Source organism: Bison bison, unplaced genomic scaffold (genome assembly GCF_000754665.1).
Source record: "Bison bison bison isolate TAMUID 2011002044 unplaced genomic scaffold, Bison_UMD1.0 scf7180017864180, whole genome shotgun sequence".
NCBI lineage: Eukaryota > Metazoa > Chordata > Mammalia > Artiodactyla > Bovidae > Bison > Bison bison.
Genome location: NW_011494752.1, coordinates 5,815,662 through 5,827,295, shown reverse-complemented (window position 1 = coordinate 5,827,295; position 11,634 = coordinate 5,815,662). Strand labels below are relative to the sequence as shown.

Sequence of the window (11,634 nt, the reverse complement as noted above, 5' to 3'; positions counted from 1 at the left end):
AGCGTCTACCCCAAAACCAGAATCTGTCTGTTTTACTATTTCACGACTTTCACCAACTCTTCTGACATTAACAGGGGGCTATCCCTGACCACCTTTCTCTGTAAGAAAATCAACTTAAAACTCTAGTTAATAAGTCTCCTGGGCATAATAGGAGTGTTTCCATTCAAACCCCTCTGATGACTTTCTAGCTTGCCTGACAGGTTTGTTCGGACTCCTGCAGATACACATGTGATTGTTCACAGCCTCCCAACCACGAGAGGCATGGGAAGCTTAAGATATTCTAACAATGCAGAGCTTCTCAGAGAGTTAAAATTGTTAGAACTAGGAGAGGATTTCTTTGTTAAGCTAATGCTTGCTGCCAAGTTTCCATATCCCTTACCTACTGTGTCCCTGGGAGTGTATTGATTAATATAGTTGGTATATAGAAATGTAAGTAGTAGCTTTAATGTTTGTAACCTTGGACCCTTGAGTTAATTCTTTTCTTGTTATAGCCCACCACACTTTTGCCCTATAGGAATGTAACTTTATCTAATACTTTCAGAGGGTGGCACCTGACTTTAGAATAATCACCTTTAGAGAAAAATAAGTTTTCTGAAGAAAGGGTCATAAAATGTTAACAGGCCTCCTGGCCAGAAGATGATGTAAATCACCTAAAGCTTTTGCATATGATAAGTTTGCAGAAAGAAAGCCTGGCTTCGATAAGGATCAAGGACTGCTGACCTTGCATGACTCTACCCCCACCCCCCAACCATTATCCTCTATGCACAACTTGAGGTATAAAAACTACTTTGGAGGGATTTCCCTGGTGGTCCAGTGGCTAAGGCTCCATGCTCCCAAAGCAGGGGGCCAGGGGTTCGATCCCTGGTCAGGGAAGTAGATCCCACATGCTGCAACTAAGACCTAACATGGTCAAAGAAATAAATAAAAACAAAACAAAACAAAAAAAACTACTTTGGAAAATAAAGTGTGGGCCATGCTCATCAGGCTTGGGCTCCCCATGTCCTTCTTTCTCTTTCCTTTTCCTTTTAGGCTGATTCCCTGGAGTGCAGGGGCCCTTTGCGTTCACTTTCCTGCCTGGGCTTCTAAGACCCACTCGAGAAGGTGCCTAAGGTGGGGCACCTTCAGCTATTCGAGAGGGTGCCTGCAGCCTACGTGAACAGAGCAAGTCCCATGCTGGGGCTTTATTGGCTTTCTGCGTAAACCAAGGAATATCAGCCTCTTTTCTCGCCTCTATTTTCTTAACTGCAAAATTCTTTCCTTATCTCTTTCTCTATTTCTCTCAGTCGCCGACGTCATCCTCCCTAGGGAATCCCTGGATCCAACCGGGGCAGGACCCCGGCAATATGAGAAGCCAGAGATACTGAAATATCTTTTATATCACCAGGACTATTAAAAAATGAAGGTGCCCATAAAGGTGTTTCTAGACAAGCAACATTTGAGGGAACTGATCACCAGCATACTTGTACTAAAATAACTACTAAAGGTAAATTACTCCAGAAGGAAGATCATAAAGAAATAAGGAAGAGAAATAAAACTGAAAAGTGGGTAAGTCTAGATGACTACTGACTATATAAAATAATACTGTTTTGTTTAGTAACAGTAAGAAACAATAAGAAAATCTTAAAACACAACAGAACCAAAAAGGGTAAAGTAATGACATATAAGTCAGGAAAGGAGTAAACAGACTAAAAGTGTTCTAAGGTCTTCACATTTCCCTGGGAAGAAGATTAGAAAAACCAAGAAAGGACTTCCCTGGTGGTCCAGCGGTTAAGACTCTGCTCTTCCAATGTAGGCAACATGAGTTTGATCACTGATTGGGGAACTAAGATCCCACATGCCACGTGGCACAGCCAAAAAAATGAAAATAAATAAAATAAGAATTAAATAATTTTTAAAAACAACATTTTAGACTTTGATAGGTCAAGAACCTTATAATCTATAGTGTAACTACTGCAGAAATAAAATACAAATAGTAAAGCTAATAGACAGGAAAATGGGATAATAAAAAAAAAAAATCAATTCCAAAAGTGCAAGAAGAGAGAAAAGAATATAGACCAGGCAGAACAAATAGAAAGCACTCACTGAGATGTTAGATTTAAACCAACTCTATCAATAATTGTTGCTATTCGGTCACTAAGTCGTGTCCAACTCTTTGTGACCCCCATGGACTGCAGCACGCCAGGTTTCTCTGTCCTCCACTACTCCCCAAGTTTGCTCAAATTCATGTTCATTGAGTCAGTGATGCTATCTAACCATCTCACCCAATAATTACATAAATTGATTAAATGCTCCAATTAAAACCTAAGGTAATCAGACTAGATGGAAAAAAGAAATCCAAATATATGTGGTTTGCAAGAGATACATCAAAACAAAATGATATAGAAATGTTGAGAGTAAAAAGGAAGATAAATACACTAAGTGTAACCAAGATAAAGTTGCTATCTCTATATTAATATTAAAGGAAGTTGACTTAATATCAAGTTAAGCCTACTTCATTTGATATTAATATAGAGATATCAAGCAAAACCACAGATAGAGGAATACCTCGTTATAAAATACTCAGCTCACAGAAAGAGATAACAATTCTTTATTCTAATAACATACCCTTAAAATATATAAGGCAAAATACTGAAAGAATTACAAGGAGAAACAGATGTATTCACAATTATGGTGAGAGAGACTTATTAATAAGCATTTAGATGATTTGAAGCAGACAATCAGCAAACAATATAAATGGACTATATAAAGCCCTACATGTAATGACTGCAGAATATGAATTTCTTCCAAACATACACAGAACATTTACAAAAACTGAACATATGCTGGGTCATTAAACAAGTGTCCAAAATTTCAAAGAATTTCACTAATATAGAGTATATTTTCTAACCCTAATGCAATTAAGTTGGCAGTGAACAATAAAAAGATAACTAGAAAATCCTTGCTTTTAAAAATTCAGAAATGCACTTCTAAATAACCATGGGTCAAAGAAAAAATCACGATGGAAATTAACATTTGTTTGAATTACATGACAGTGAAAATACCACAAATCAACACCACTGGAAAGCAGCTAAAAAACAATACTCACAAAGAAATTTATGCCTTTGAATATCTCTATTAGAAAAGAAGAAAATCTGAAACTCAGGAAGTCAAGCATCTACCTCAGAAATAAGAAAAAGATCAGTTAAATTAGGCTCAAAATAAAGTAGGAAGAAGAAAATAATAAATATGAGAGCAGAAAATAATGAAATAGGGAACATGTACTTCAAAGTATCATGGAAGCCAAAAGCTGTTTTACTTTAAAAGTGAAAGTGTTAGTTGGACTCTTTGTGACCTCCATGTACTGTAGCCCACCAGACTCCTCTGTCCATGGGATTCTCCAGGCAAGAATACTGGAGTGGGTTGCCATTCCCTTCTCCAGGGGATCTTCCCTGGATCGAACCTGGGTCTCCTGCATTGCAGGTGGATTCTTTACCATCTGAGCCACCAGGGAATCCCTTATAAAAGTAATAAGCTCATTGGAAGGAATTAAGATAAAAACAAAAGCAGGCACAAATCACCAAAGTCAGGAATGTTGGGAGCATCACTTGAAACTTAAAGCTATTACGGAAGTAATAAGAGAATATAAATGAGTAATTTTGTAACACTAAACTTGAAAATTTAGAGAAAATAAGCAAGTTCTTAGAGAAGAATGCAGCTTTAAAAAACTGACACAAGGAAAAATAGAAAATTCTGAATAATTCTATAAGCCAAATTTTCATTTTCAGTTGACTTCCTATTCTTCCAAAGAATAGGACAAAAACTATAACTTATGAAACAGCATAAACGTTTCACCAAAACCTTACAAAGGTATAAGAAAGAAAGAGGGACTTTCCTGGTGGTCCCGTGGCTAAGACTCTAAGCTCCCAATGCAGGAGACCCGAGTTTGATCCCTGGTAGGGGAATGAGATTCCACACACCACAACTAAGAGCTCTAATGTCACAACTAGGGCCCACAGCAGCCAAATAAATAAAAACAAATATTAAAAAACGTTTTTTTAAAGAAAAAAATCACAGCCAGTCTCATTCATGAAAATAAACACCAAAGTCCCGTGGTAGCCAGTCTCCCGGGTGGCCTTTGGATGGTCTCAGCTTCCAAGCAGTCACACCTTTGTGTAGCCCTTTCCACCCTGGCCAATAACAGCACAGAGTGGGAGAAGCCCCTTCCCACACGAGTCTGGGTGGCCAGTATGAAAACAACATAGGTCACTTCTGAGACTGCTAATGAAAGACTCTGTGACTATCACCTTGGTGACCCATTCTCAGAGGATCTGCTCTGGAAAAGCCCACTGCTCTGCTGTGAGTTGCCCATACAGAGCCACGTGGGGAGGAACTAAAGTCCCCAGCCAACAGGCACTTGAGTGAGCTAGGAAGTGGATCCAGCCATCAGCCCCAGTAGAGTCTTCAACTCATCACAGTTATTTCATTAAAATGTGTTATGTTTCCATTGGATAGGTTTATGATTATTATTTTTAGTGGCTTTATGTATTTTTAGATTTTTCACAGCTTTAATTTTTAATATGGTGATAGGAATAGATACAACCCACCTAAACAAAAGTTCTCTGGGGTCCTCAATAATTTCTAAGCATTAAAAGGGTCCTGAGACCAAAAAGACCAAGAATTGCTGATCTAAGTTCTACACAATTACTATGGTTCTTGATAATACAGATGAGCTTTTACAAGGACTTATAGTACAATACAGGAAATATAGCCAATATTTTTTAATAAATATAAATGGAATATAATCTTTAAAATTCATCAGCACTATAGAAAAGACCCTGATGCTGGGAAAGATTGAAGGCAGGAGGAGAAGTGGATGACAAAGGACAAGATGGTTGGATGGTGTCACCGACTCAATGGACATGAGTCCAGCAAGCTCTGGGAGGTGGTGAAGGACAGGAAAGCTTGGCATGCTGCAGTCCCTGGGGTGTGTGAAAGAGTCAGACACCACTGAGGAACTGAACAACAAAATGTTGCACACTTGAAACTTATTGTACATCAACTATGCCTCAATAAAAATTTTAATAAGATAATAATAATACAGATGAGCTTCAAATTAGCACATTACTTATCTTTAATAAAAGTTATTCTATGTGCAAGTTAATCTGAAGAACTCACAGGCACAGGCACAGCTGGTTCCCAACACATACCTGGCTCAGCTACATAGATTCACAGGAGTAAATGTTCAATCAGAATAAGTATTCAGAATTCCTTAAGCCCATTTCTCCATTTAAGCAACAGATGTAAAATAGACACTAATAGCACAATGATTTTAAAGATACAACCAAGCTTCTGGTTACTTCTATCTTTAGTGGTGACCACTTGAGTTTTTCATTTGTGTTTAAAATTTAAAATAGCAAAAACAGTGCAAACTGCCAAGTATATTTTGTTTGGTATGAATTTACCAAAACTAAGATCATGGCATCTGGTCCCATCATTTCATGGGAAATAGATGGGGAAACAGTGTCAGATTTTATTTTGGGGGGCTCCAAAATCACTGCAGATGGTGACTGAAGCCATGAAATTAAAAGACGCTTACTCCTTGGAAGGAAAGTTATGACCAACCTAGATAGCATATTCAAAAGCAGAGACATTACTTTGCCAACAAAGGTCCGTCTAGTCAAGGCTATGGTTTTTCCTGTGGTCATGTATGGATGTGAGAGTTGGACGGTGAAGAAAGCTGAGCGCCGAAGAATTGATGCTTTTGAACTGTGGTGTTGGAGAAGACTCTTGAGAGTCCCTTGGACTGCAAGGAGATCCAACCAGTCCATCCTAAAGGAGATCAGCCCTGGGTGTTCATTGGAAGGACTGATGCTGAAGGTGAAACTCCAATACTTTGGCCACCTCATGCGAAAAGTTGACTCATTGGAAAAGACTCTGATGCCAGGAGGGATTGGGGGCAGGAAGAGAAGGGGATGACAGAGGATGAGATGGTTGGATGGCATCACCAACTCGATGGCCATGAGTTTGGGTGAACTCCGGGAGTTGGTGATAGACAGGGAGGCCTGGCATGCTGCAATTCATGGGGTCACAAAGAGTCGGGCAAGACTGAGCAACTGAACTGAACTGAACTGAATTAATTATATATAAATTATTTTACCCAATTTGAATATCTTTAAAAATTGCTGTTTATTTCTAATTGTCTGCAAATTAAAAGAAAGCAAGACAATAGTAATTATCATTGGCATTATATATTATTACTGAAGATAATTCTGTCCTGTAGAGAAGGGTATTAAAAAATGATCAACTGATGATGTCAAATATGCTAGAGTCATAACTTCCCCAAGAGGTCAGGACAGTTGTATTCCCCGTTCCTGGTATAATGCCTCTCACATGGTAAGATTATCAAACTTTTGTGGAATGAAATGCTATGAATAAATCAAAAAAGTACTGACTATCCTCAGAGTTAGATTCCAACCTGCTCCTTTCAATGTAGCCCTTGGACAACCTTTATTCTCCATTTCCACAACTGTAGCTTGGACATGACACTTCAAAGAGTGCTGAGGTGAACTCTAGTGGTACAATCTAGAACAGGGCCTATTCATAACAAATAAGTGCTCCACAGTGGATGAAAGGAATTTACCGACCAACATTTACTGAGTTTCACTGCATGCTACTATGGCGATTGTTTCTTGGGTAGGTAGGGTGTGTTCACTTTCACTTTTCACTTTCATGCATTGGAGAAGGAAATGGCAACCCACTCCAGTGTTCTTGCCTGGAGAATCCCAGGGACAGGGGAGCCTGGTGCGCTGCCATCTATGGGGTTGCACAGAGTCGGACACGACTGAAGCAACTCAGCAGTAGCAGTAGCATGGTGTGTTGGAGTGAACTATCCTATCACAGAGGGACAAAAGTCAGAAATATCTATTTCAGAGTCAGGTATTTTTTTAATAAAAAAGAAAACTAAAAAGGCAAAGGTTAAATAGTGGCGGATTCATGTTGATATATGGCAAAACCAATACAATATTGTAAAGTTAAAAAATAAAATAAAAAAAGAAAGAAAGAAATAGTTTCTTCTGAGGAAAAAACTTTAGTTCCCCAAGGCCACACGAGTCAGCAGCCTTACTATTACAGAGGTATAAACAGCAAAAATATCAGGCAAAACCCAGACCTTTTGTTCACAATTCCAGCGGTCCATATGTGAAGGGAAAGTCAAGTTTGTTGAGGACTTGCCAGCTTTAAATTCCTTGGCACCAGTTGGGAGCCTGGTGCCAGGGCTCCTTCTCACTCATCAAGGAATGTGGGATGAGGGAAGTCTCTGGCTAAGGAAGGGGAGAGGTCTTTCTGCGATGAAAGGGCTACCTCCTCTCCTCGCTCAGCCACAAAAGTGAACGTGAAAGTGTTAGTCACTCAGTTGTGTCCGATTTCTTGCAACCCCCATGGACGAGGCTCCTCTGTCCGTGGGATTCCCCAGGCAAGAATACCGAGTAGGTAGCCATTCCTTTCTCCAGGGGGTCTTCCCCACCCAGAGATCCAACCTGGGTCTCCCGCATCGCAAGCGGATCCTTTACCATCTGAAGCGCTTACAAACTGCGCTTCATGTTAATGCCCATAAAACATCATCCCACCAACAGGTTTTTGTATTGCCGGAAGACGCCTTCCTTGTTAGCATTAAATGATCGTTTTAGTTTTGAAAAATACAAAGAAAGTAAACTTTGGGGATAAAAAGGCACAAATTGTATTTCTGATCCTTCTTCCTGATTTATAAAAACTAAATGAGCCCTCCAAGTCTATTTTTTCCCCTGTTAATTATTACGCTATTCCTTAGAGGATTTAGCACCCGGAGCCACAAAATAAACACTCTGCCTCGAGACTGTCGCCTGGACCTGAGAACCGACTTTTCAAAATCTCTGACTCCTAAACCCCAGGCTGTTTTCTGAAGCTCCATAAGGGACGCAGCCGCAGCTTCCGACTGCCCAGAGCTGGCGGTCTCCGCGCCGGGGTCCCACACCCCGGGGAACCACACCTCCCAGCCCTGTTCAGAGCCTTCGGGTTCCAGGCCGCTCCCGCACGCTAGGCAACACCGCGCTACGCACTCCAGGCTCGAGAAGCAACCTCCACGTCAAAGTTTCCATTTCCACCTCTAAAACCAGTTCTCCCCAGCGGTCGAGAACATGCAAGGGTTCTCATCAGTGTCCCCAGGCACTGTCTCCTAGCTGCCCCACCTAAATAGGGGGCGGACTGGACTTAATTTAGAGACCGGCTGCCCCCTCCCTTGACCCTGGCGTCCGCGGGCCCCGCACTTGGCCGCTCTCCGAAGGCGCGTCTGGCTGGCCAAGACTGACCTCTGCTCTAGAGACACTCACCCGAACGAAGTCATCATGAATCCCGCCGCCTCGGACGCCCTGGGCTGGTGGAGCTCGGCAGCCTCCCAGCCGATTGTGCAGCCCTAGGCACCAACCCGGGGTAGAGAAAGCCGCGAGAACTTGGGTCGAACCCGCCCACTTCAACACCAACCCCCGCCCATCTCCTGGGTCTTGTCCTGAGCACAGCTTGGCGCCAGCATCTTTGTGGTCTTTGGGGGGACAATTGAACCGTTTAGGATCTTAGATCCTCGATCAGGGATGGAACTCAATGTCCCTTCCAACGGAAGCTCCAAAGTCCTAAACACTGGCTGCTGCTGCTAAGTCGCTTCAGTCGTGTCCGACTCTGTGCGACCCCATAGACAGCAGCCCACCAGGCTCCCCCATTCCTGGGATTCTCCAGGCAGGAACACCGGAGTGGGCTGCCATTTCCTTCTCCAATGCACGAAAGTGAGAAGTGAAAGGGAAGTCGCTCAGTCGTGTCCAACTCTTAGCGACCCCATGGACTGAAGCCTACCAGGCTGCTCCGTCCATGGGATTTTCCAGGCAAAAGAGTACTGGAGTGGAGTGCCATTGCCTTCTCCGCCTAACCACTGGACCACCAAGGAATTCCCAAGGTGACAGTAATGACATAGTCCCTGCCTATGATAGATATTAGGCACAAACGCTTTATTTACGTGGTACCATTTATTCATCACAACAGCCCTAAGAGACCAGTGCAGTTATTAGCCCCACTTTTAGGACGGGGAAGCTGAGGCGAAGTAGGGTGATCAGTTGAATGGAAGAGCTGGGATTTGAACGGAGTCTGGGTGACTCGGAAGCCCCTGATGAGTGGTGCAGTTTCTCTCCCTTGGACGCGGAGCCCCCAAGCCGGCCAGACTTCCTCTTGTTGGCCCGAGTTGATTTAAAAAAAAAAAGGGGGGGGGTTCTCTCCGTGGAGAACCGCGTGGACTCAACGTTTTTTGCCCGTGGCGCCCGCACTTCCTTTCTCCTGCCTAGGTCACCTGCCCCGGGCTGTCGGAGCCCGTCCTTGCACCGCGTCACTCCCAATCTCTCACTCCCAATCTCTGTGACACTTCTTGGTGGGTAAACGGAGCACCGTCCCCACCAGAAAGAATAAAATCCCCGCGCCCACCTCTAGGCTCCCTACGACCGCGGCCTCTCACTTTCCGCTCTGTTGAAACGGTATCCATCCACTCGTCCGCGAGCCTCACAAGCTCCCGCGCAGCTCACATTAGAGTTCGCGGAGATCCGTCTTGCCCCACCTCCACCGCGCTCCGCACTCCACATCCCCGCCCCACCGGAACTGTTCTGGCGAGGTTGGTCAAGTCCCTCTAACACTCTTGTACAGCCACGAAATGCCTGTGTCTGGAAGAGTCTGGTGGATTTCAGGTGAAATTAGCGTTTGCCCATCCCTTTTCAGCCAGGTGCGGTGCTGGGCGGCTCCCTGTAGTTCACCTCAAGTGTGATTGTATTGTATTTTAGTATGATCAAATATTTAAATCATGAACATAACCTTGTTTTAAACTAGACAAAACAATGGCATTAGTAATGCCATTGCAAAATGACAGATTTTCTGTCCATATAAGTTCCAAAAAGGAATTTAAGACAGACATAAAATCAAACCCAGACAATCAGTGAAACCCAGAAAGTCTGGGATGAGATCTACAACCAGAGAGATCTACAGCCTTGGTGTAGCTGAGTCCCAAAGTCAGCTCAGAGCTTCTCATCAGCCAGCAAAAAAGAGAAACTCTGCTGGAGGGAGTTCTGGAGTGGCTCTTGCAGATAACTTTTCCTACCAACGTTGCAGGAAGGGGGCTCCTTCCAGGGCCCGAAAGTGGGCTCTTGTCTAACACTTGGAAATGAATTGTCAGAGGAGACAGTACATGCTGACAAAGCAAGAAACTTTATTGGGAAGAGGCGCCCAGGCGGAGAGCAGTAGGATAAGGGAACACAGAAGAACTGCTCTGCCTGGCAGCTCAACTTGCTGTCGTTCAGCTTGCAGTGTTGGTTTTTGGTAAGGGGGTTAGTTTCCCGGTTGTCTTTGGCCAATCATTCCTACTCAGAGTCCTTCCTATTGGCTCAGGCATTGCTCAGCCAAGATGGGTGCTAGAAAGGACTCTGGGAGGTGGCAGGGCATATAGTGTCTCCTTTTACCTTTATGGAACTCTTCTGGTTGGTGGTGGCTTATTAGTTCCCCGTTCCTTTCTAGAACCTCCTATCTTATACCCCATGCATATTGTTACTATGGTGCCCGGCCAGGGTGGGCAGTTTCAGTCAGTTTGCTTCAGTTAGCAGCAATAGTTGTAAACCGGATTCTAGGATTTCCTGGACAAGCGTAATCAGCAAGACGTTGTAGCGCTTGCAGGTACATGAAGTAAAAACACCCCATTGTTTACCAAGGGCTTTCACATACATTGTACTCCTTAATTCTACTCAACTCTCATAATGTACTGCTCTGCAGTTGTGAAGACCCAGCCTGGGACAGATTCCACGACTTGTTCAAACTTTCGTACCAGCATCTGAGTGAAGACTTGCACCCTGGAGTTGTATCTCTAAGATCAGTGCGCTGTACCGCACCTGCCCCCTAGTTGTGTCTAAGAGGGGAGCTCTTCTGACTTAGACATGAAAGTGAAAGTGTTAGTTGTTCAGTCACGTCCGACCTTTGGCAAGCCCATAGACTGTAGTCTGCCAGGCTCCTCTGTCCATAAAATTCTCCAGGCAAGAATACTGGAGTGCGTTGCCATTTCCTTCTCCAGGCGATCTTCCCAACCTAGGGATCGAACCCAGGTCTCCTGCATTGCTGGCAGATTCTTTACCACCTAAGCCACCAGGGAAGCCCGACTTGGAGATGGGACCAGGTTTATTTAGCCATGACTCTTGCCTCACAGAAGTATTGTGGAAACTGAGCAGGACCCTGTGGAATCCTCCTGGGCCCAAAAGCCTTTTGGGGTCCCCATTTAACAACAGAATGGGAAAGACTAGAGATCTCTTCAAGAAAATCAGAGATGCCAAAGGAACATTTCATGCAAAGATGGGCTCGATAAAGGACAGCAATGGTATGGACCTAACAGAAGCAGAAGATATTAAGAAAAGATGGCAAGAATACACAGAAGAACTGTACAAAAAAGATCTTCACGACCCAGATAATCACGATGGTGTGATCCCTCACCTAGAGCCAGACATCCTGGAATGTGAAGTCTAGTGGGCCTTAGAAAGCATCACTACGAACAAAGCTAGTGAAGGTGATAGAATTCCAGTTGAGCTATTCCAAATCCTGAAAGATGATGCTGTG

At 43.5% G+C, this 11,634-nt stretch overlaps 1 protein-coding gene across 1 annotated transcript in view; it reads right to left on the bottom strand.

Moving 5' to 3' along the window:
* Positions 1–8,418, bottom strand: part of B4GALNT2 (beta-1,4-N-acetyl-galactosaminyl transferase 2) — a 74,537-nt gene extending 66,119 nt beyond the window's left edge. The window contains exon 1 of the mRNA XM_010843152.1: positions 8,343–8,418. Coding sequence (XP_010841454.1) covers positions 8,343–8,359 — 17 coding nt within the window. The 5' untranslated portion in view covers positions 8,360–8,418. The remainder of the gene's footprint in view (positions 1–8,342) is intronic.
* Positions 8,419–11,634: the final 3,216 nt, after the last annotated feature.